This window comes from Rhineura floridana, chromosome 10, assembly GCF_030035675.1.
Source record: "Rhineura floridana isolate rRhiFlo1 chromosome 10, rRhiFlo1.hap2, whole genome shotgun sequence".
Classification (NCBI taxonomy): Eukaryota; Metazoa; Chordata; class Lepidosauria; order Squamata; family Rhineuridae; genus Rhineura; species Rhineura floridana.
Window position 1 is genome coordinate 65,958,172 of NC_084489.1, and position 26,247 is coordinate 65,984,418.

The 26,247-nt window shown below is 44.5% G+C and overlaps 1 protein-coding gene across 8 annotated transcripts in view; it reads left to right on the forward strand.

Annotated features, from left to right (window-relative positions):
- JCAD (junctional cadherin 5 associated) overlaps positions 1-26,247 on the forward strand; it is a 96,451-nt gene that overhangs the window by 66,515 nt on the left and 3,689 nt on the right. For 7 of the 8 annotated variants that reach the window (XM_061586014.1, XM_061586010.1, XM_061586011.1 and 4 more), the window contains 2 exons: positions 7,441-7,798; positions 16,265-19,953. In XM_061586014.1, the coding sequence (XP_061441998.1) occupies positions 7,500-7,798; positions 16,265-19,953 (3,988 nt within the window). In that variant the 5' untranslated portion in view covers positions 7,441-7,499. Of the gene's footprint in view, positions 1-7,440; positions 7,799-16,264; positions 22,636-26,247 lie in introns of all 8 variants that reach the window. The other variant, XR_009758062.1, reaches the window with a different exon arrangement.

A 26,247-nucleotide genomic window follows, 5' to 3' on the forward strand; every position in this document is an offset into this window, starting at 1 on the left:
GTCTATCTTCTCAGAAGCCATATTTTTCTTTAAACCACATGAAGAAAAGAATGTGCATAAGGAAATGTTCCCCTCACCATGCTTTTTTTGTGTAAAAATGCACCAATGAAAATTCCTTCTCAGCACATCTCTATTTCAAACACAAACAGGTTCAAGTGTCTATAGGTCCCTGCACATTTCCCTAAGTACTTTGGAGATTATAGTTCCGTGAGAAAGCTAGGGTATCTAGCAGAGAAACCTCAGCATCAGCACTAAACTGCAGCTCCTTGTGGTGAGCTACAAAAATGAAAGTTGTGATGGTGATGATATATTGTCTTATCATTTACATAGCACTATTTGAATGTTCAGGGTACTTGGCATAAGTTATCCTCACCCTATGAGGTAGGTCAATAGAATAATCCTCCCTGGTAGACTTGGTGGGAATTCTGTGGTCATAATACATCTCGACTTCAGCAAAGCTTTTGAGAAAGTGCCCCATGATAATCTGATCAGCAAGCTAGCTAAATGTGGGCTGGACGGAACAGCTATCAGGTGGATCCATAGTTGGCTACAGAATCGTATTCAAGGAGTGCTTATCAATAGGTCCTTCTCAAACTGGGAGGAGGTAATGAGTCGGGTACTGCAGGGCTCAGTCCTGGGTGCGTGCTTTTCAACATTTTATTAATGACTTGGATGAGGAGGCACAGGGAATGCTTATCAGATTTGCAGATGATACAAAATTGAGAGGGATAGCTAATACCATGGAGGACAGAAACAAACTTCAAAGTGATCTTGATAGGCTGGAGCATTGGGTTGAAAACAACAAAATGAAATTTAGCAGGGACAAGTGCAAAGTTCTGGTTATAGGAAAAAGAAACCAAATGCACAGTTATAAGATGGGGAATATTTGGCTCAGCAATGCTGCATGCGAGAAGGATCTTGAAATTGTTGATCACAAGCTGAATATGAGGCCAAAAGTGCAATGTGGCTGCAAAAAAGGCAAATGCTATTTTAGGCTGCATTAACAGAAGTATAATTTCCAAATCGCATGAAGTACTAGTTCCCCTCTATTGGGCACTGGTTAGGCCTCATCTTGAGTACTGCATCCATTTCTTGTCACCATACTTTAAGAAGGATGTGGACAAACTAGAACAGGTGCAGAGGAGGGCAACGAGGACGTTCATGTGACTGAAAACAAAGCCCTATGAGGAGAGACGGAAAGAACTGAGAATGTTTAGCATTTTGAAAAGAAGACTGAGGGGAGATATGATACATAGAGGAGGACCAGGATCTCTTCTCGATCAACCCAGAGTGCAAGACATGGAATAATGGGCTCAAGTTACAGGAAGCCAGATTTTGACTGAACATCAGGAAAAACTTCCTAACTGTTAGAGGAGTATGACCGATGGAACCAATGACCTAGGGAGGTGGTGGGCTCTCCAACACTGGGGGCATTGAAGAGGCAGCTGGACAGCCACCTGTTGGGTATACTTTAATCTGGATTTCTGCATTGAGCAGGGGGATGGATTCGATGGCTCTACTATTCTATCATTCTGTGTTATGATTCTATGATCCCTGTATTGCAGACGGGCTGGGCTGGGGAGGCTGATAGAGAATGGTTTGCCTAAGACCACCTAGGGGATTAATGGGAGAGATGAGATTTGAACACAAGATGTCTAATTCTCTGTGTATTCTCTTACCTAGGGAGGGAAAGATCTGACAATTTCAGTTATTTCAATTTCTCATTTTTCCAATATGAAATTTAGTTCTCCACATTTCTGCAGCAATTTGCAATTAAAAAAAAAAAAACCTCATGGAAATTCTTAAATTTTAGTGCAAATTTCTCCCACTAAACACATTTTGTGTGCCACTTTGACTAGTGTACAAATTTTTGCAGGCATTTTCTCCTAATATGATGCATTTTGTATATTATTTTCCCCTAATATATTCCCTTTTATGCACACTTTCTTCTAATATATGCATTTTTGTAAACCTTGGTTGGAGAATTCCACTGCAAAATTCAGAGAATTGCAAATTTTGAAGGTTGGCTGTGTTTTAGTTCTCATATTGTTTTGGAAAGTGCAAATCTGATAGATTCAGCTTTAAATGCAAACTGAGTCTAATCTCTCCCCCATTCCTTCTCTTACCTGCATTACTACATCAGTTCTTCAGTTTAGGTTTGTAGTGCAGGTTTTGGTCTATTGATTCTTCACACAGTAGTGACCTCTTTTCTCCAGGCAATATGAAACTCAGAGTACTGTTTCCAGCTTCCAAGATGAGTCTTGGACTTGTTTGTTGTCTTTCAAAAAGTATTTGTTTTTAACCTTTCACAGCCAGAGAAGGAAAGTCTAGCTAGGCAGGGTTCTTGAAAGTCTGCATCGTTATCTGGGGCACATTTTCCTCACTTTGCAATTGTGTCTCTATTTACTTCCATTGCCAATCTGCTCAGTTGAAGGGACTGTCAAGAGGCTCTTACGTTCTATTTTTTGCCCAGACAGCAGTGTGTCAATGGCCGGAAAATGGATGTTGCACGCATAACCGTTGCCGTGAATTTACATATCACTAGGAAAAGCACATTTCTTCCTTGCACCTGTGACCGCTCAACGCCATGCTGTTGTTGACAGTAGTCGCAGTGGATCTTCCTTTTTGAGGGTGAATTGTTTTAGCAGCCAGCTGTTCATCCATGTTCTGTGCTTACGTGTTCCTCACACAGTCCCGGGTGTTTACGTTTGAAAAACAATAAGGGGATGGGAAAATCATTTAAGTTGCCCTGAACCAGCCTCCCCATCTGTTATAAGACTGTTTCAAATTCGGCAGTTCTTACTTCTCTTCACTGCCTCCCTTCAAGAAAGGGGGCTCCTCTCCTTTGCAGAGCCAGTTACAATTTCAGAATGGTTTTCTTCTGTGTGTATTTGGGTGCTTTTAAGTATAGCTTTTTTGTGCCTTGGAAGACTACTTCGATTAGATCTGGGATGGGGAAGCTCAGGCCTAAGGGCTGAATGTGGCCCTCCAGGGTTCTCTATCTGGCCCTCGAGACTCCCCTTAGCCAGACACCCCTCTCCCCAGGCCACATCCCTCCCTGCCCTGGCTTTACACCTTCTTCAAATAGTTTTGCTTCGCTGGCATGTGTTCTTGAACTCTGATAATGCCTCTTGTGAGGGGGGGGATGTAGAAAGTAGTCTAATGTAAAAAGATAAAATTTTACGTGTGTTGCTCCACCCACTTTTGTCTTTGGCCCCACCCACCACTGGCATGTGACCCCAGGAAGGTTGCCCAGAAGGGCATGTGGCCCTCAGGCTGAAGAAGGGCCCTCCCCCTTGAGATGACTCATGGGAGCGATCCTTTTTAAAGCAAAGATGTTCGCACCAGTTAAACCACATTGTTATAAGTTGAGTCTGTGGTTTCTTTCCCCCCAACTTGGTCCTTTATAAGGCATGTAGGGAAACTATCTAATGTCTATGATTTAATGTCTTTCTGAAAAGTTGGGTGGAAGTCTAACAGATTCAGCTGTTAAAGCTTATTTCATTGAAATATAGCAAACTGGAAGAGGAGAGACGTGCAGAGGAAAGGACTGTGAGCCGAGGGAGCCCTATCTGCCATTGCCCCCCCACCTCTCACTAAGGCCCCATCTGTACCCTTCCCCCAAAGAATCCTGGGAACTGTAGTTTATGAAGGGTGCTGAGATTGGTTAGGAAAGCCATATTTCCATCTCAGAGCTACAATTCCCAGAGTTCCCTGGGGAGAGGGACTGATTGTTAAGCCCCTCTGAGAACTGTAGCTCTTTTGCAATATTTTATGCAACAAAATTACCAGACTGAGCCCAGTAGAGGAAAAAAAACCTTAAGGTGCCAAGATCAAACAGAAAACTATTTAAAGTGGTATGATACTGCTTTAAATATACAGTGCAGATAGGGCCTATGCCTACTGTAGCCTGGAACTGGGAGTGTGGGCTGCAGCTGACTGAGTGCTGAACAGCGCACAGCTGTGGGCAGCTTGAGAAAGCTCTGTCAGACCCTAGAGTAGCCTTTCCCAACCGGTGTGCCTCCAGATGTTGTTGGACTACAACTCCCATCAGCCTCAGCCAGCATTGTCAATGGTCAGGAAAGATGGGAATTGTGGTCCAACAACATCTGGAGGCACACTGGTTGGGAATGGCTGCCCTAGAGGGAGACACTAGGATGAGGTCAAGCAGGTTCAGGGGAGTCTTTTGGTTGTGAGAGATTTTACAGTGTCCTGTGAGTTTGTTTGGGGCCAGGGTAATAGCCAGCATGAGTGGATGGAGCCCTGGGTGAGAACCAGGAGGCCCAGAGGTGTTGAATGGGAAAGTGTTTTAGAAGTAGAAGAAGGGGTTATTATCAGTATTATCAGTACTCCATTATAGCACTGACATCCAGCTGTGTTGGAATTGCTTTTTAATATGCTTTGAAACATTTTTTTAAACAATATGTTTTTAACCTTTTTAAAAAATATATCTTCAAAGCTTTTAAAAAATGTTTTTAAAGTTGTTTTGTTTTAGTGTATTTAATGTTTGTTTTCATGATGTTTTAAAGTGTTTTTAGTGCTTTTGTTTGCCGTCCTGGGCTCCTGCTGGGAGGAAGGATGGGATATAAATCAAATAATAAATAAATATCAGTATATATTTATTAGTATTATATTGATGGTTTTATTGTATACTGTTGTAATACTTTTTTAATTTACTGTACATTTAAAAGTAAAATTAAAAAATGTACTTGAGATATTTTATATATTAAGTGGTATGTTGTTGTTGTTGTTGTGTGCCTTCAAGTCGATTACGACTTAGGCGACCCTATGAATCAGTAACCACCAAGAGCATCTGTCATGAACCACCATAAATTCAGATCCCATAAGTTCAGGTCTGTGGCTTCCTTTATGGAATCAATCCATCTCTTGTTTGGCCTTCCTCTTTTTCTACTCCCTTCTGTTTTTCCCAGCATTATTGTCTTTTCTAGTGAATCCTGTCTTCTCATTATGTGTCAGTATGATAACCTCAGTTTCATCATTTTAGCTTCTAGAGACAGTTCTGGTTTATTTGTTCTAACACCCAATTATTAGTCTGTTTTGGAGTCCATGGCATGCGCAAAGCTCTCTTCCAACACCACATTTCAGATGAGTTGATTTTTCTCTTATCCACTTTTTTCACAGTGCAACTTTCACATCCATATATAGAGATTGGGAATACCATGGACTGAATGGTCCTGACTTTAGTGTTCAGTGATGCATCTTTGCATTTGAGGACCTTTTCGACTTCTCTCACAGCTGCCCTCCCCAGTCCTAGCCTTCTTCTGATTTCTTGACTATTGTCTTCATTTTGGTTAATGAGGTATTGATAATCCTTGACAAATTCAATATCCTCATTGTCAACTTTAAAATCTTCGGTTGTCATTACTTTAGTCTTTTTGACGTTCAGCTGTAGTCCTGCTTTTCCGCTTTCCTCTTTAATTTTCATCAGCATTCTTTTCTGCTAGTAGTATGGTATCATCTGCATATCTTAAATTATTGATATTTCTCCCTCCAGTTTTCACACCTCTTTCATCTTGGTCCAATCCCGCTTTTCATATGATATGTTCTGCGTATAGATTAAACAAATAGGGTGATAAAATACACCCGTTTCACACCCTTTCCGACTGGGAAACAGTCGGTTTCTCCATATCCTGTCCTTACAGTAGCCTCTTGTCCAGAATATAGATTGCGCATCAGGACAACCCGATGCTGTGGCACCCCCATTTCTTTTAAAGCATTCCATAGTTTTTCATGATCTACACAGTCTACAGCCAAGACTTTGACTATAAAGTCAAATATCTATAAAGCACAGGGTGATTTCCTTCTGAAATGCCTTGGTCCTTTCCATTATCCAAAGTATGTTTGTGATATGATCTTGGGTGCCTCTTCCCTTTCTAAATCCAGTTTGGACGTCTGGCATTTCTTGCTCCATATATGGTAAGAGCCTTTGCTGTAGAATCTTGAGCATTACTTTACTTGGATGGGATATTAAGGCAATAGTTCAATAATTACTGCATTTCCTGGGATCCCCTTTCTTTGGAATAGGCTTCCTTTTGGCTTTGACCCAACTGCGTCATTAGTCACAGCGCTACTTGTCCTTGTCCTTTGTTCTTCCCCAGTGAGTGAGTGCTTTCTGACCTGGGGGTCTCATTTTCCAGCACTATCTCGTGTTGCATTTTGGATACTCTGTTCATAGGGTTTTCGTGGTAAGAGATATTCAGAGCTGGTTTACCATTGCCTTCCTCTGAGTTTGGATGCATCTTGGTCTGGTGTCTCAGCTTTGACCATTCTGCCGTGGGTGCCCCTGCTAGGAGTCTAGCCTCTTGGTCTAGACTGATGGCATTGCTCTTAGCTTCTTCAACACTCTCAAACCTCCTCACCATGTTAAGGTGTGTAAGGGGGATTAAGTGGTATAGAAATGGTTTAAAATAAGTATAAATAAAACCTATGCGCCAAGTGTCGGTGTTAGAGCAGTATTGGCCAATCTGGTGCCCTCCAGATGTTCCACCTGGGCGTGATGTGGGAGCAGTGGCTGTCGTATACTCTCATCTGCAGAGTCAGACCTCACCTTTTGAAGGTTTCTCTCTCTCTCCCCCCTCCCCCGCCTTTTTCCTACATAAGCCTTTAGGGTATATTTGTAGATGCATATTCATCACTGAAGGACTGTGATGCCTGACATGGTGAATTAGCCATTGCGGATAAGACTCTATGGACGACGCTTATCTAGCATCTGCCGTTCCCTCAAATACAAGTTTTTGCAGAGGAAAGTACTAAGAGATGTCCATGCATGTGTAAATCTCCTTTCAAAAAGCAAATATCCCCAGAGTTTCAGAGGATTCAGGAAAGAGTGCAGTGAAGCAAGCAAGTAGACCGAGCCACATGCGGTGGGGAAAGGCACATAACTTATACATGGCCCTGAAAGATAGTCATGCTAGGAGAGGCATTTGATGTGGTCGACTTTGAGTTATTCCAACGTATCATTGCTGGGCTTTTGCCTTTGAAATGTACTTATTGCTGTTCTTACATTATGCATGAGGAAGAGCTATAAAATGTATTAAATCTCAACCTCTTATATTGGTCCAAAATTATTGGAGAGAACTATATCTCTTTACCATTAAACACCTTTACCAATGATCTGGGTTAAAATCCCACCTTAGCCCCTCAGTGAGTTAATGGGCAAGTCATTGGCTCCCAGCCCAGGTTCACTAAGCAGCCTACCTTGCATGGAGAGTGAAAAGATTAACCAAGTAAAGATTGTAAAGAATGCTTCAAAGTAACTGTATTCTATGAGTGACAATTAAGAGATGGCCCTAGTGATTTAGTGAAATCTCTGTGCATATGCTTAGATCGTACTTTTTGTTGTTGTTTTGTTCTGAGGTTGGTCTTCTGCTTTGGAGTTAAGCTTGCCTTATTTACAATAGTCCTTTACCTCTCTTTCAGTGATGGGCCCGGTTCCAGAGAACGTCCAGGGGTTCCGAGGCAAATGAAGCCAGTGCAACATGTTCAGTGTAGAGGATCTCCTGATTTCTCATGGATACAAATTGCCTAAAGGCTCCACAAATTTGTATGAGAACAGAACTGACGGATTCCAGCATGAGATCACAGACAGGAGAGCTGCTCATAGAACTGTGAATGGGTTCCCTGCCAGCTCTGGAGCTCATGTCAGCAGCAAGAAGACGGTAACCAAAAGCTACCTGGATGACAGTGAAAGTAGTCCTGCCATCCAAGGGAGGCAGTTGGGCCCCAATTACCATAAAGACTTCCAGAGGTTGGCCAATGCTGGTGCTTCAGAGGGAGGGTAAGTCTGCCCCCCCCGGGTTTTCTTAGACTTTGTTTTGCTTTGCAGATGCCTAAGTTTAGATATCCAGCAGCCTTCATTTTGTTGAGGACAACTGTTATCTTGTTCAGCTTCGTAATCTAGCCTTTACAAATGATGCAATATGCCCAGGTTGTTTTGCTAGTAATACCCTCTTGGTGTGTAGCCTTAATCAAAATAGGAAGAAGAAAGAGAGGTTTTGAAAACAGTTGAAGCAGCTGTCAATTAGTGAGTTTCCTGGCCTATTATATGATCAGTCTGTGGATGGGTCAAGTGTTACAGCATCTCAGCAAGAATAAGATGCTGAGGATATCCAGCGAAGATTGGACTTTCCTTGTTAAAGCTTGGTGGATGGGAGGGAATGAGGGTTGAGGGACATGGGATAATAGGAAGATAGGAAGCTGCCTTATACTTAGAGCATTGGTCCATCTAGCTCAGTATTGTCTGTGCTGACCGGCAGAGGCTCCCCAAGGTATTCAGACAGGGGACATCCCCAGCCCTACCCGGAGATGTTGGGGATTGAATGCTGGGGACCTTCTGCATGCAAAGCAGATGCTCTACCACTGAGCTATGGCCCTTCCCCATTGGGGTAATGGCTGGCATAAGAAAATGTATCAAGGTCACAAAGACAAGCGAGCCATTCTCCTCCTGGATGCTTAGGGTTCGAGATTAGGGTTGCTCCTGGTCATAGACAAATGGATCCAGAGGTCCTTTCCCAGGAGAAAATATTAATTGTGACGTTGTCAAAGCCAGATAGAGTCCACGATGGTTCCAGTTATAGCTTTCACTCTATAAAAGAGATGCCAGGATGACATTCATTTTGGAGGAACCATATGATGAATAACCAGAAATTTTAGAATGTGAGGTGAAAGCTGCTCTTAAAATACTTGGAAGAAACAAATCACCAGGAACAGACGGCATACCAATAGAGTTGCTACAAGCTACTGGACTGAATCTATCCAAATTGTGACAAAAATTTGTCAACAAAAAATGGAAAACTAAACAATGGCCCACAGACTGGAAGTGTTCCATATACATCCCAATTCCAAAGAAAGGGGATCCCAGGGAATGCAGTAATTATCAAACTATTGCCTTAATATCCCATGCAAGTAAAGTAATGCTCAAGATTCTACAACAAAGGGAGTGAGAAATGCCAGATGTCCAAGCTAGATTTAGAAAGGGAAGAGGCACCAGAGATCATACCGCAAACATACATTGGATAATAGAACAGACCAAGGAATTTCAGGAAACACCCTGTGCTTTATAGATTACAACAAAGCCTTTGATTGTGTAGATCATGAAAAACTATGGAATGATTTAAAAGAAATGGGGGTACCACAGCATCTGATTGTCCTGATGCACAATCTATACTCCGGACAAGAGGCTACTGTAAGGACAGAATATGGAGAAACCGATTGGTTCCCCATCGGAAGGTGTGAGACAGGGGTGTATTTTATCACCCTATTTGTTTAATCTATATGCAGAACATACTATACGGAAAGTGGGATTGGACCAAGATGAAGGAGGTGTGAAAATTGGAGGGAGAAAAATCAATAATTTAAGATATGCAGATGATACCATACTACTAGCAGAAACCAGTAATGATTTGAAACGAATGCTAATGAAAGTTAAAGAGGAAAGCACAAAAGCAGGACTACAGGTGAACATCAAGAAGACTAAAGTAATGACAACAGAAGATTTATGTAACTAAAGTTTACAACAAGGACATTGAACTTGTCAAGGACCTTGGCTCAGTCATTAACCAAAATGGAGACAATAGTCAAGAAATGAGAAGAAGGCTAGGACTGGGGAAGGCAGCTATGAGAGAACTAGAAAAGGTCCTCAAATACAAAGATGTATCACTGAACACTAAAGTTAGGATCATTCAGACCATGGTATTCCCAAACTCTATGTATGGATGTGAAAGTTGCACTGTGAAAAAAGCAGATAAGAGAAAAATCAACTCATTTGAAATGTGGTGTTGGAGGAGAGCTTTGCGTATACCATGATGGACTGCGAAAAAGACAAATAATTGGGTGTTAGAACAAATTAAGCCGGAACTATCACTAGAAGCTAAAATGATGAAACTGGGGTTATCATGCTTTGGACACATAACGAGAAAACATGATTCACTAGAAAAGACAATAATGCTGGGAAAAACAGAAGGGAGTTGAAAAAGAGGAAGGCCAAACAAGAGATGGATTGATTCCATAAAGGAAGCCACAGACCTGAACTTACAAGATCTGAACAGGGTGGTTCATGACAGATGCTCTTGGAGGTCGCTGATTCATAGGGTCGCCATAAGTCGTAATCGATTTGAAGGCACATAACAACCACCACCAATGCGCCCTGATGTGCTGTAGAGAGTTGCCAGTTTAGGAATTTGCATGGGTTTCTCACTAAGAGCCAATTCATACACTGCACATGCTCAACACAGAAATCACTTCCGTTTTAAGAAATATCACAAAGTTTAGAAAAATGTGACCTTCATAGAGTCGTCAATAACAATTTCACACGTGCCTGCTTTTCTCTGCATGTACAGGGGCTAAGAAGCTGCAGACAACTGCATCTGCAGTTACATATGAAAACATCCTGTTCTCATGGGACTGCAGCTCTCCTCCCCTCCCCAGTTTCTTGGGCAGATGCAATTCATAGGGCAAATCTATAACACTACACATCTGTCAAGAAAGCCCTCTGGCTGGCATAATATTGGAAGCGTCTGAATCCCGACTCTGGAGTACTTCTGCAGGGTTGGTTTCTGCCTCACAAATTACAAAATCTAGTAGTGCAACAGGTTTGCCTCCCCCTCATGCACCCATATTACTCATTTGTGGCACAAAAGGCATGGGGGCAAGAAGGAAATATCTCTTCCCATTTACAAATGATTCCTTTCCTGGTTGCCTGGAGATATTTAATTGCCTCAGGCTTACCAGGTGAGTTACTATTTTTATTTATGTATTAATACATTTATATCCCACCCTTTCCTCCAAGGAGCTCAAGGTGGCATACATGGTTTCCCCATTTTGTCCTCAAAACAACCCTGTGAAGTAAGTTAGGCCAAGAGATGGTGCTTAGCCCAAGATCACCCAGTTGGCTTCAAGGCTGAGTGGAGGTTTGAACCCTGGTCTCCCAGGTCCTCGTCCAACAATCTAATCCCTACATTACACCGACTCTTTTATAAGTTGGATCTGTTGATGTCCTGCACTGGCCTAGGTGCAACCAAAGCCAGACATCTCGCAGTGAGGGAAATACAATTACTACCTTTAGGGTCTGAAGGAATCCTCTGGGTTATGTATTCAGCAAGCTGTCCTGAGGAAGGATAACTAAACTTCCTAAGATTTGCTCTTAACTTGAATGTCCATCCTTAAGAGTTTTCCACAGCCTCCTTCTGCAGCTTGCCCAGTTGCTGAACTAGTCATAATTTTGTTCCATTTATGTAATTTGAAACTCTGTTTTCAGAAGATGTTGGCGAAATAATACTCTTATTTCAAGTATTTTGAGGCTTGAGAAACAATATTTACAATTTGTATAGCTTTTCGTATACTCACAGTGGTTCACATACACTGTCTTGTAGTCCTTGCAAGGTAGATGAGTATTGTTACCCCTATATTGCAGTTGGGGGCAGGGGCTGAGGGGTAGTAGGTTGCCTAAGGGTAGAGAGGCACTTGCAGTTGTGCTGGCTTCAGTACATCTCCAGCTCTGTTTTCTGAAGTTGGAGACACATGACACTAGTCAAATTCTGCCCCCTTTTAAATCTAAAATCTGAGAAATGCAGCTCCAGTACATTTCTCCGTCAAATGAACTTCAAACAGAAATCAAAACTGTTTGGTAGATCAACTCGTTGCCTCTGTGTGGTGTGTCTAGTGAAAACGCTTTGCTGTAGGTTGAGCAGAGACAGTGATTGGCTCAACGCTTTGCTGTGAGCAGTCCTAAAAGGTCTGAGATCAGCAGCAGGGAAGGGAAGTGTGTCCAGCCATGGGCAAACACATTTTAAACAGAAGCCTGAGAAAACAGTCTGGCTTCTTTTGAAGCAGCTAATGGGTCTGCAGCCCAGATTCAAACCAAGAACTTCCTGATTTATTTTACGGTGTCAGGCTGTCAACATGCTGGTCGCCTACCCCAAAGCGTTTCCATTAGCCACACCTGGAGGGGAAATGGGTTCATTTGTCGATCAGTTGTGAAATCTCTTTCAAGCTGATTAAAAAAAAAAATTGCCCTCAAGGTGCTCCCACCAGGTTTTACAGTAAAAAGGGGCAGGGTTTGGCTAGTGTTGTGTGTTAAGGTGGAGACAGACTGGAACCAGCAGAACTGTGAGTGTGTTTCTGCCTTTAGGCTGTGGGCACACTACTTGCTTCAAAAGCAGTGAGAATGGTTTTTCTGGCTGCGTTTTGAAGCGACTCTGCCCTCTGCTGGATATACCTCCCTTCCCCACTGCTGACTTCAGACCTTTCAGGACCGCCCAGATCAGTGTTGGGGCAATCACTGTCTCTGCCTGAGCATCCAGCAAAACGTTTCTATTGGCCACACCTAGAAGACAGACGGGTTGATCTACCAATCAGTTGCAAAATCTGACTGAAGCTGAATTTTAAAAAAAACATACTCGAGCTGATCTGACCAGAGTTTTAGAGTTAAAAGGGACAGAGTTGGACTAGCGTTGTATGCCTCCGTTTTCAGGAAACAGAGGTGGAGACACAGTGGAACCTGCACAACAGTACGTGCGCCTCTACCCTTAGTCACTACCCTCCAACAGAAGTAACTGGCCTCAACATGTGTTGGGACCAAAGGGCAACATCCTTGCAGAATCGCTCTTGTCATGACCCCCAGACCCTCAAGGTACTGGGTTCATGCATCAGACTCAGACCCCCACCCTTAGGGAAATGAGACTGGAACCAAAAAGCTATTACTTCACCCTTGCCAAGGCTGTGTACGCTCACAACAACCCTGCAAGGTAGAAGGTAGGCTGCCACCACCCCTGTATACTGGTCCACTCAGAGCCAGGGGATCTCTGAGCCCAGAAGATATATAAAACCAAGGTCCTAAAAGGCAAGAGTCACAGTTACACTCCTTGCCAGGCACCTCTGGTTTAACACTTAAAATCCAAGCCTTTAACTTCTTAACCCTCTTTGGTAGTTAGTGACTGAGATTGGTCAGGGTACTGAATCCAGAACCACCCCTTCTCTCAATTGAACACACCAGGTTAAATAGAAGTAGCTTTATTAAGATATATAAGTGCACATAACATATAGCAGCAAGTAATCCTTTAAGACCATTCACCCAACAGGGGTTTAGGTTCTTACAAGAGAATTCATACACACAACAAGAAAATAACAAACTAACTCACCTAACTACTTACACACGAGGTAGTTGGTTGCGTGGCACCTCTCCTAAGAGAGATGGATGTTCAACATAAAGCAATGGAACCAGACATAGGTTGCCTTCCCATAAGCAACCCCTGGAACCATAAGGCAGAAAGGTTTGGAACTCTGGTGCCAGTCAGCATAGGCAGAGAACAGAGAACAAAGGCTATGGGTCTCTAGCCCTATACTTAAGGGAAAAGGATCCTAACGGTCCAAAATTAATTGACCAATCAGGAATTGGCTGATGTAACTTTCTTCTCGATGTTTCTCACATTTTTGCGCCTTCAGGCCCCCCTCCCAACTGTGTTTTCCAACTGTACAGGCCAAGGATGACCTTGAATACCAGGCACTTGCTAATCAGCAAAGATAAACAGGTGCAGCTTGTTAAGGCTTCTCTAACCATCTTCAGCTGGGAAGTGAAACTCAAATTTGCAAATTGGCAAAGGCTTGTCTTTTCTAACTGTAACCGTCTCCCAGAGTCCCTTACTAGAGCCAAAGTATTGCTATTAGATTTTTAATAACTCATGACCATTACAGGTTCATGACATTGGAGTTGTTTTTTGTTTGTTTGCTTGTTTGTTGTTTTGTTCTATGAATCCTGTTTACTGCAGTTTCTGCCTTGGGGCCATTTTACACATTCCAGAGGGGCAAACCCAGATGAGTCACTGAGAGGGGACACCCTGCAAGGAGGAGATGCCCAACTTTTCTCCCTGATGAGCATTTATTTATTTTTATTTTATTTATTTTATTTAATTAAGCTTATATACCGCCCGACTAGCAACAGCTCTCTGGGCGGTGAACATTAAAAATACAATAAAAATAACACAATACAGTATATCACAATACAAAACTGTACAAAAAACTGTACAGTCTAAAATCAAAATATAATAATTTAGAATTAACAGGAATTAAAATGCCTCAGAGAAGAGAAAGGTTTTAACCTGGTGCCGAAAAGATGATAGTGTCGGCGCCAGGCGCACCTCCTCGGGGAGACCATTCCATAGTTCGGGGGCCACCACTGAGAAGGCCCTAGATCTTGTCACCACTCTCCGGGCTTCCCTATGAGTCGGAACCCGGAGGAGGGCCTTCGTAGTAGACCGTAGTGTACGGGCCGGTTCATATCGGGAGAGGCGTTCCGACAGATATCGTAGTCCCGCGCCGTATAAGGCTTTATAGGTACCAACACTTTGAATCTGGCCCGGAAGCATATTGGAAGCCAATGTAAACGGGCTAGCACAGGTGTTATATGCTCAGACCGCTTAGTTCTTGTTAGCAGTCTGGCCGCCGCATTTTGCACTAGCTGTAGCTTCCGAATCGTCTTCAAAGGTAGCCCTACGTAAAGCGCATTGCAGTAGTCCAGACGCGAGGTTACCATAGCATGTACCACTGATGTGAGGTCCTCCTTACTCAGATAGGGACGTAGCTGGGCTACCAACCGAAGTTGGTAGAACGCATTCCGGGCCACCGAGGCTACATGAGCCTCAAGTGTGAGGGAAGAGTCTAAGATGACTCCCAGACTACGCACCTGTTCCTTTAGGGGGAGTGTAACCCCATCCAGGACAGGGTATATATCCACCATCTGATCAGAGAAACCATCCACCAACAGCATCTCAGTCTTGTCAGGATTGAGTCTCAGTTTGTTAGTTGTCATCCAGTCCATTGTCGCAGCCAGGCAACGGTTCAGCACGTCGACTGCCTCACCTGAAGAAGATGTAAAGGAGAAGTAGAGCTGCGTGTCATCAGCATACTGATGACAACGCACTCCAAAACTCCTGATGACCGCCCCCAGCGTTGCCCGGATGTTATGTCTTTCTCACAGTCACACTTCTGAATTTCTGAAAATGTGAAGTAGCTTTCAATATAAATGGCGCTCCAAACTGTGAGCATACGGCTCCCTCCAGTAAAGAACTCTGGTGGTAGAGTGTTGACAGAAATGGAAACAAAATGGAGCCATTGAGAAGCAAGGGGCAGGCATCAGCATTCCTGAGGGAACCTGAGGTTTGCAGAAGTGCACAATATTTTTTAAAAACCAACAACCCTGAAGGGGCATTTCCCCCCCCCCAAAAGCCCTCAGTAGCTGAGGAATGCTGGGTGTCAGTTGGGAAAAGGGGCTGAGAAACTGGAGGGTAGTGGTGGTGGATACCTTGCTCCAGCCCTTTACAACCTATTGCAGGATTGGGGAACCTCAGGCCCGGGGGCCAAATGCAGCACTCCAAGCGGCCCTTGGGACTTTCCCCAAACCCCATCCAGGCCATACCCCTCTCTGACCCTGCTTTGTACACTTCTTGAGTGTTTTTGTCTGGCTGGAATGTGATCATGAACGTAGGAAGCTGCCTTATACTGAGCCAGACCATTGGTCCATCTAGCTCAGTGCTGCCTGCACTGACCGGCAGCATCTCTCCAGGGTTTCAGACGGGAAGTGTCTCCCAGTCCTACCTGGAGATGCCAGGTGTCGAACCAGGACCTTTCTGCAAGCAAGACAGGCGCTCTGCCACCGTGCAACGGTCCTTCTGCTCAGATTGAGAATGCTTCTTGCTTGCTTGGGTAGAGGATAGAAAGGTGTATATGTGTGTAGAACCTAGCCCTACTGATCAAAGGTAACATTCACATTTGTTGCTTCCCTCAGTTTTGCCTCTGCCTCACCTACTGCTGGCATCTGGCCATTAGAAGGTTGTCCAGAAGGGAACGTGGCCCCCAGGCTGAAAAAGGCTTTCCACCCCCAGCTTATAGGATTCTGGACGGTAGGGTATGGCTGGCTGGAACCCTGAACAGGGGCTGAAGACATGCCACAACAACATTGGTTACACAAAAGTTCATAAGTGTGTTTATGCAGTGGGAAAGTTCTCTAATATGTGTGCACTGTAGTGTTGTTGTTGTTGTTTAGCAAAGTACTGCTTTGGCCAAAGCTCTTCTGTGGTTTCTCATGGAAAGCCCACATGCATCATTTCTGCAGAAATGCTAGGGTAGGAAATCAGCAGGGTGGCTTATGATTCTGGGTGGCTGAGATTCTTTACTGGGCTTAGTTATGGAGAAAAAAGAAAGCATGTTTGTTTGTAGGAGCTTTTTCAGTGACACTTCTTTTATTTTTCAGGTTTTATGACCGACCACAGTTAGCCTGGTCTTCGTGTCCCAAGACGGATAAAGATCTTGCCTACTGGAGAAGACGAGGCCAAGATTTTAGTGCACTGTTAGGTTATACTGACAGAGGAGACTCCGAAATGAAAGGAAAGGCATTGCCCTGCGCCTTCTATGGGCATGAGAAGGAAAGTCAGTGGGAGGTAGGAGGTGAGATGGTGAATGTGAGGAGAACAGGCGTGCAGGAGAACTGGAACCCCCCTGGAGACTACCGGTGGCAAAGTTTAAAGACAGAAGGGTGGAGCCAGCCAACCAACTTTGGAGGACTCGTGGTTGATGGTGACAGAGAGAGGCTGCTTCAAGATACATATTTGGTGAGACAAGGAGGCATTGCCGTTTCCTCCCATGTAAAGGGGAAATCGCAATCTTTGCCAAGAGTTCTTTCACCGGAGAGCCTGAGGTATGTTGAAATGCCCCCCTTGGTCAACAGCAAGCACTCGCTCAGTGGAATGAAATCAACTTCTTGCCCCCCAACTGGATTGGGCTTGGAACTCTCTAGATCATTTGAGCCCGCAACCCACTTCCTTCCTTTGCCCAAGCCCAAATATGGCAGACCCCTTAAGCCCCCTTCATATGAGCTTCATCAGCAGACCAGGGGAAACCTGGACACCGGTTTGCTTCAGGATGACCAACGAAAAGATGAAGCCATCTCCTGTTTGGCCAAAGTGAGTGAGCAGATTCAGGATCCTTACAGTCAAGACTCTGGTCTGGGGCCCCCTTTGTACATACCCCCTCCGTGTTACAAATCCCCAGCTCAGCAAAGTACAAACCAACATTTGCCTGGTGAAATGCCCGACTATGATGTGTGCTTTAATAATGGTGTGCAGAGTCCTGTGGAAAGAGAGGGAGCCGTCCTTGGTTACCAGCCCTCCGCTAGCACCATTAAGGCTGGACGTGAACACTGTAAAGATGAACAGGTTCCTCTCAACCAGAAACGCCACCCGAGGCATGTGGAGGGCCACCTGTCTTCTGTCCAGTACATTCCTTTTGATGACCCTCGAATACGGCATATTAAAATAGCACACCTGGACAGTCTTCGGGAGGGTGACAAAACTGCTGGGGATACAAATAGGCTAAGTCCGTGTGCCTTCCAAGATTGTTCTCTGGAACCAGAGTACAACAGTGCCTTTTCAGACTTGCTTAACACTGCTGGGAAATGCAACCAGAGCCCTGGCAGCTCTGCACAAAGCAGCAGATGGTCCAGCATAGATCAAGACAGTTGTGCCTTGCCTATCCAAAGAGACAGTTATGATGCAGGTAATGACTTGAATCACAAATACTCCCATGGCAGGCAGGCTGCACAGAGCCCGCTAACGGAACCCCCCTGCAAGACGATCACTAAAGTGAAGACGTTTGAACCTGGGACCGAGATCCAGAGCAAGAGGAGTTCAAAGAAGAAAACCAACGAGACAATATTTTGCTTGGTCTCCATCCCAGTTAAATCTGGACTGGACCTGCCAGATACTGATAGGAACAACAACTTAACACAGGGAGCCGATGAGAAGAATGGGCTTGATAACAGTGTGGTTCTGCAGGAACAAAGTCTCCTAAGCACCTCCTCCACAGACTTGGAGCTCCAAGCCCTTACAGGAAGCATGACCAATAAGAATGAGCTACAAAAACAGGAGCGGTGGTGGAGACCGGAGTTCAAACAAACAAATGACCTCAGATTCCTGCAGCCTACAAAGCACAAGGAGCTCCAGTACTCTGGCTCATGGCCAGGCGATCAGTACAAAGACCAGCAAACGCAGACCAGCTTCGTGGAAGAACCCCAGATCTTGCGGCGGCGTCTCCATGGCTTTGAACCTAGTGGGTTAAATATGGTGACGGTGCCGCAGTTGTTAAGAGATGGGACATCCACTGCAGAGGCAGAACAACCAACTATGTTAGCTGCCGACAACAGAAAATGTAGGCAGGCTGCATCCAATGTAAAAGCTCCAAGGTGTCTTGAGAAATCCAGCAACAGTGTGGGTTCAAGGAGTGTAGTCCATAGCCCAAAGGCATGCCGGGACCTGCCTTGTGTGTCATGCACCACTCTTCCTAGGCAGGAAAAGGAAGCTAGATCTGTCCTCGAGGAAGGAAGCGTCCCTTGCAAGAGTAAGGAGCTGTTTGGACAGTTCCTCTTGAAACCTGTCAGCCGCCGTCCTTGGGATATAATAAGTGAGCTGGAAAGTTTTAACAAGGAGCTTCAAGAGCAGGAAGAGCATAGTGAAAATGGTGTGGAGAGTGAGGAGCATCAGGAGAGAGAAGAGGAGAAGGGAGGGACGACAGAGAGTGAGACCTGTAGGACTGATGGGCCAAGCCAGGACCATAGACCTGGTATGCAGTCAGCAGCTGTCATATCAGTCACTCCCATATTTAAACAGGAGAGGGATAAAAACAAATCTGACAGTTCAAGTGCATCTGAAAGTTCAACTGCAAGGGTCGTGTCGAGAGACCTTTATGTACGTGCCAGGTCACAAAGTTGCTTGCAGGCAAAAGAGATGGGTGGTTCAGTTAAGGCCACAAACGAACGTGTTGTTGCAGAATCGAGAAAGCATGAATCTGAAGAAAGGACAATAAAACAGGCTATGAGTCCACAACCAGTTAAAAAAGTTCTGTCAGGTAGCTACGGAGATGAGGATCGCTGCAATCCGTTCAACAGCATCAACTTCAGGGAGGAAATAAAAGTTAAAAATCAAAGAGACAGTGTTGTTGACTTTGATAAGCTGAAGAAAAATGCAGCAACGAGGAATAATTTGGCTTTGGAAAGGGGATCTGTAGGGCTATTGTATTTTACAAATAGGAATCAAGGTCTCTCTGAGCCAGATTTGAGATCTGTGGGATTTGATGATGGCCAAGGGCCTGAACTAGATAGTTACGGGAAGACCATCCTCAGTGAGATTCCCCCAAATGAATCGCTTCAGGCAAGAGCTGCCCGGATCCTGGGCATAGAGGTAGCTATGGAGTCCCTCATGCCTGACAACAACACTCTTCAGAATGAACACTCTGACTCTGACAAGGCTCCCCAGAGCCTTGAACTGCCAGAAGAAATGGTGCTAGAGGGCAAGATCGAAGCCAAAACGGCTTCTTACGAAGGGAGGCGAAAGTGTGGCTGGACAGAAAGCTCCCTCTTTTTTGGAGACAGAAAGATCACATTGGGATCTATTGAGGATCAGAATGCTGGTCAAAAATCTTTGATAGCTGAACAAAGCTTTGAGCATCTTAAAGGTCTCACCAGAGAAGACCAAACTCCTTCTCTTGTGTCTGTTGTGCCTCCATGTGCTGAAAGAAACTTGGTTCCACCCAGTGTGGAAAAGAGAGCTAGGACTACTTCCAAGGTGATTGAGACTTTGCAAGGCAAACTTGCATCTGCCCCTAGCCGAGCTGCCATGGATCGTTTGGTGAGGATGAAAGAAGTTGACTCGGTCTCTCGAATGAGACGTCTGAGCATAAAAAACACAGATTTGGGTGAGGATGGAGATGAAGACAAACAGCCAAAAGGTCCAGAGGAAAGAGGAAGTGACATCTCCTTCAGTCAAAATGAATTGCCCCGAAAACTGTCCCACGGGAGTTCCGTCTCTAGGCGCATCATCTCTCTGGGTGAAAATGGACTCTCGGGCAACATGAATGAGAAGAAAACTGGAAGGGATTTAGTTTGTTTAGGTAAGATCAAAATTTCCCCAAGGTTTGTGTAGGTGGTACTTTTGCTAGGTGATGACTATACACTTCATCTGAAGAGTCCTTGAAAAGAAAGAGTCTTTTTCTGTTTCCATCTCAGATATGAATTTTGCTGCTGTTGTTTAATTGCAAGTAAGCAAACAAGCAGAAAAAGCTGCCAGTCAGTGCCTGGGATATTTACCCTAGTAAAATCCATGCCTTGCATGTCAACTAGATATACACACACAAGAAAAATAACACCCCTTTGACAGTTGTCGCTCTGTGTTCCAGACATATTCTTGACATATTTGACATATAAACAATAACTGAGCACACCCAGCAAGAGGAAAGTCCTGCTTCTCACTGTTGTTTCGTCATGGTTTAGGGAAGGTGAAAGAATGAAAGAGAGAGAGAGATGCAGAAAGCATCCTGTCAAATTTCCTGGGACTCCACTCAAGTGATGGCTAAACCATCACTATAAGGCTTCTCCTTCCTACTAATTGCTAAGTTCACAGCAGCTGTTTTGTGGATGAAGCCGTGCTGCTTTTAGGAAGGAATTATGATAAATCAATATGGTACACTCTCTGGACTTCTCTTTGAGGTTCAAGTGCCATTTTGGGGTTCAATCTCATACACAAGCAAAACCACATGAAGATGTAGGGAGGGCGGCACAGCCAAGCCCCACCCTCCCTAGCCCTCCTAGACATTTTAGAGCCCACTATGAGTTTGAGGATGAATGTCAGACGTGTGGAGTGGAATCTGAAGTGTGGAGCGCTGTCTATGTACTCCTGCAGGATTCCCACAGGTTCTAAATCACACACGGATCCTCCATGAGTACAGGAGACTCCCTGCTTTAGAGCCCCCCACCCTCAAATTCATGGAGGGCTCTAAAATGTGTATAGATAATGTCCTCAGGGGGGTGGGGTTTGACAGTATGTCCCTTCACTTCTCACAAGTTTATTTGTATGTGAGGAAAAGATCAAATGCCTGAATAGGGTTCAGCTTACACAGAAAATGTTAATAGGCACGCATGTTAACCTAGGAGTCTTTAGAACGCCAATGTACACCTAAAGGCTCACTCCTCTACGTGGAACCTCTTTCTGTGTAGAAAATCATCTTGAAAGAAGTACCCCTCAGTTGAATGGAAGGGGAACCTCTCCAATTCTAGAAGGTTCTTTTGTACTTTTAGACAGGACTGCCATTATCGGTTTGGACTGTGGTGAGAAATTTGAGTGCCAGAAGGGAAGGAAGATTTGTAGCAAGCTTCAAAGATCTGCCCAAAAGCTGTGTTTAAAATGCATGTATTGTGGGTCTGTCTTGTATTCCTCATAATAGCCGGTTGTATAGGTACTGCTGAGGAATAATCACATGTGATTGGAAATGTGGGGTGGGTCTCCTTCCTCCCCTAGCGGTTCCCCCACTTCAAAAGACATTTCTCATTTTATACTGTAACTTCTAAGGTGACTATAAAAAGCACCTATAATTTTTGAAATGAGAGAGTAGACCTAAGAGGAAAGCCACACGGGGGAGACTAATGTCTGTCTTACTCAGCCTGTGGTCTTAAGAATTCTCCAGATTGTCAGAGCACCCTTCTGTTCTGCCACCCTTATCAACAGGCAAGCTGGTCTTCATTGCTTTTTCTCAGTGATCAAGGTGAAGCACATACCACATTATGTTTTGATCCAACAAAACACTGTGATAATCTCCTCTTGAATGTGAGGCTCTGTAGCTAACTTAACACATGAGTTCTCTGATGCAGCGATGGATTTTGAATAGATTTAGTTATGTATGCAGGAGGGAGGGAGGATAGGCCAAAGTCAGTGCCCTTGAAATGTCCATGGACAGGAACAACACAGCATGCCATCTTCCTTCCCTCCTCCACAGCCCCGTCATCAGCCCCCCACCGCCTTCCTCCCCCCCACAAGCCAGCTGCTACTCCTGCTGCTGCTTCCTCCAACCTGGGACCTCCAACAATTGCCTCAAATCGTGCTCTGAAGAAGAGACAGTTAAACTTTAGTGTTGCTGCTATTGTGGGAGAGCAGCAGCAGCGCAGGCACACTGTGAGCACCTCAGGCACAATGCCTCCTGCTGAAGAAGGACCCATTCCTCTGAGTGAAGACTGGTGGGCCTAGAAAACCCTGCCGGAATGCCAGTGGTCACTTTTCTGCGGTGGCTGCAGTGGCTGGCGGGCAGAGCAGCAGGTGGGTGGCAGGCTGGCTGCTGGCCATGATGGCAGGCAAGCCCATGGGCTGTGGGTGAAGGACACAATCTGCCGTCCCTGCTGATTGGCCGCCTGAGGCACGTGTCGCACTGCACCTCATTGTAGAGCCAGCCCTTTTCTTGGATAAAACTGGGGCGCTTTGTACAGTGTGTTGCATTGCACTGTACGTTCACCAGATCTGACTGGGACTGCTTTAGTTCTCAAGATGTATGTGCATTGAAGAAATGATTCTCCAGCCTTTGGATTGCACAAAGGGGCGGAAGCCCACAGGTTTTTAAAAGCAGAAATATGAACGCCTCTTCCAGAATGCAGATCCTTGAAGCTTATATACCTGCGTGATGAACTGGAGATGGATAGGCCCATTTCTCCACCGGTCCAAGACAATGAGCCAGGAAAAAAAAGTGAATGTCTGGATGATATGGAGACATCCCACCTTTGAAACAAAATGGCTGTGCTATAGCAAGAGGGTAAGCATTTTACAGAAGAGCGTGTTGTCAATAGCTTCACATGAATCAAGTGAGTGAACCAACGTACATGCTGAACCCAAAGACCTCACCCCCAGTTCCACTCTCCACTAAGGATGGATGGACCAGTCTGTTTCCAGTGTGTATCAGTTCTGCATGTGTTCATTCATAAATCCATCCCATCCTGTTTCTGCATTGATTTGCATTAAAACACACACACACACACAAATTGTAAATCCTGGTTTGTGATAAAACACAATTTAATCTCAGCCTCAATGTATGCATTTCTAAATGTATGCCCTTTTAACACTTTTTGTTTTTGTTTCTTTGAGCAGAGAATTGTTTTGCAAAACTTGGAGACGTGCAAAATCCATTTTTTCCAAGCCCACCCTTACCTGCCCCATACTTGAGGTTGTAAATTTGGCCTAAGGGTCAAAGATTCCCTCCTGTGGTTTAGTATTTAACAATGATTAAATCCATTCATTACCAAGAAGCATAGGCAAAGCTTGCAGTGGGCGTTGGGGCCTAGTCCTCCTCTCAATTAGGGCTGTTGCTTGCCAACTTACAGTCCTTGGGCAAGAAAACACTACAGCTTACCTGCAAGGACTTCTGGCTTTCATTTAGAGTCTATAAGCCACTGCCCTGGAAGGCAAAAGATTACATGAGTTTAATGTTTGTTGTCCACCAATCTTGAGTTATATAAATTAATATGTTGGGGGCCCTCAGCTTTGTTGTTGTACCTCCACTGTTGGAGGCAATATGCCTCTCAGTACCAATTGCTGAGAAGCTAATGGGGAGAGCACTGTTGTGCTCTTGTCCTGCTGGTGGACTTCCTGTAGGCATTTGGTTGGCCACAGTGTAAACAGGATGGTAGACTAAATGGGCCTTTGGCCTGATCCAGCAGGGCTCTTCTTATGATGTCCCCAGGACAGGTTGTCCCCTTGCCCTGCCCCTATCCGTGCCCCTGGATAAGAGCAGTATAATGTGTTGGCCTGATTTGTGTGAAAAGGTTCCCATTGATCAGCTATAGTTTTCCTCCTTTTCATGTGTATGCTTCTTTTGCTGAAGATAACTCCACTTTGCTATGAAAGAGCTTTCCTTTTGCTATGGCAGTTTTCCATTCTGGCTGGACTGCCCTGCTATAATCAATCTGCAAGGCACACATGATCACTTTGCTGTCAGAGTGTGGTGGCTCTTGTAGCATTTGTTTTAACTATTAACTTCCTGCATTCGCACGTAGACATGCTGAAAATGTAACACCACGGGGGGCCGACTATCACCTCACTGCTTCTAAAACATCATGAATTTGTGAAGTTCCCTTTGTAGTGGCTGGATCTGAAAACAAAATAATTTTGTGGTGAGTGAAGAACAGAAAGAAAATGTAACCAAAGTGCTTACAAAAGCCACAGCTTACCCTTTCTCTGAGCTCGATATCCAAATAATGAGTGGATCTGGAAATCTAGGTAAATTATTCCTTGTATGGTTCTCTTCATCTACAAGGATATGGAAGTCATTATCCTACAAAAAAAATAAAAGTATTCTATACAGTTTCTGTGATCTGTTCACATTTCCTGAGTTACATTTTGATGGCAGCTATGTGGATAGGGAATAGTGAGTTTTGATTTGGATGAAAATGGTTAGCTTTCTGTTCACAACAAACACACCATAGTATTACAATAGGCAGGTGCATAGGTTAAAGCCAAATTAGGGATTTGTGGTGAGATTCAGTTCAGTTTGCATTTTGATATAAAAGTACCTAATTTACACTTCCCAATACAATGCATGAACCAAAAGCTCCTTTGGAACTCACACTTCTCCAAATTTTGCAACACACTTCTGCAACCAAATAATGTGTACAAAAATATGTATACAAGAGGGAAGTACATATAAAATGCACGTATTCATGAAAATATCACCCTGAAAAGCATTACATTAGGGGAAATTGCTTGCACAGTATGTATATTTGGGCAAATGGCATGCAGTGATGAGAAATGCACATTAAAATGCTGATGAATTCTCATGAGGACATTCAGAAATCATCATTACAACCACAAAGTAATCCAAAAATGTGGAGAACTGAATGTGCGACTGGAAAATAGACAAAGGTGAGAGAACTAAAACTGACTGATCTATCCCTAAGCCAGATTCCCACAACTCTCTCCCTGTTTTTCTCTGCAGCATGAACACTTGCTCTGTTTGTCAAATAATTGATATGGTATCCACAAAAGCTATTTGAGCTATTTTGGAACCTTAGGAACCACGTATTCTCCCCCTTCGATACTCCCCTTAGCGTGCTGTAACATTACCATGACTAAATATCCTTAAAAGTTTCATATGAACAAGAAGCAATTGCTTGTAACATGGAGGCAATGTCCTGGAGGTGTGTTCTGTGTCTGCTCTCTAGCTTTGCTCTTGGTTTACTCTTAAATTTCAAATCTTTGTTAGATGAGGAGATGAGGACCTTTTCCTATTCCTTCCCAAGGTCCAGCCAGTGAAGGGCTTTCACAAGGACTGAGCAACTTAGCCCATCAATAATACTGAGAACTGATGTCCAGTGGCCCAAGTTTCAAGTTTTGTTGTAGCATGTAACTCGCTGGGCATTCTTGGACAAGCTGTGGTCTCTGTGGTTGATCCTGTAAAATGGGGTTGCCACCAGGCAGGAATGCTGTCAAACACTCTATTTTAAATATTTAAAAATGGGGGCAGCAGCCATTTTCTGTCTTCATCCCAGAATCGTAAGTTAGACTTGATATATGAGCACCTGGCAGAGAATTAGCCTGCCATCTCCAGTTCAGACTGAATCTGTAAGTGGACCTCATGGCTGTAACATGCAGCCTGATTTTTCTTTTTGTTGTTTTCCCTCATCCAACCACCCCCTAATTCATCAGGATCAGCCTTGCGGGCCAAATTTAATAAGTGGGCAGGACCTCCCACTTGTCAATCACATGACATCATTATGACATCACATGATTGAGAAGTGGGTTGCCCAGCCCATGTCACAATCCCTTGCATGGGATTCCCAAGCACTGTTGCCAGCCCTAGGCCTGGCACCTCCCAAAGCACCAGGCATAGGGCTAGTAAAGTGTCTCTGTCCCCACCCCTTGGGTGGGGAGAAAGATGCCGGTATTTTACAGGCACCGCTGCACATGAGAGAACTCCCTCTCATAGCCAGTCCGCAAGAAGCAGGAAGAAGGAGCCCGAGTCAGGAGGGGGGGTTGCATGGAATCCTGCCAAACTGGAGAGGATTTAACCCCAAGTCATCAGCCAATCAGGCTAAATCCTGAAGCCTACACTGCATGTGTCTGTTCCCTGCTCCTGCAGCCAGTGCAGGATTTAACCCTGCCCATCAACTAATGTCATGAGTGACATCAGCAGTTGGCCATGGTTTGAAGAAAATGGCCTTGCAGGCCACATTAGACTCCTGGCAGGCCAGTATTGGCCCACAGGCCAGAGGTTCCCCCCCTTCCCGAACTTGTCTAGCATCTTGCCTGCTGAAGAGTCCTGGAGAACTCAAAAGCTTGCTACATATTACCCAACTGGGGGCTTTGGTGTTTTAAATGAGTTATCAACATGCCATTCCAGCTGGCCTGCATAGGCATGACTGAGGAAGGGGGT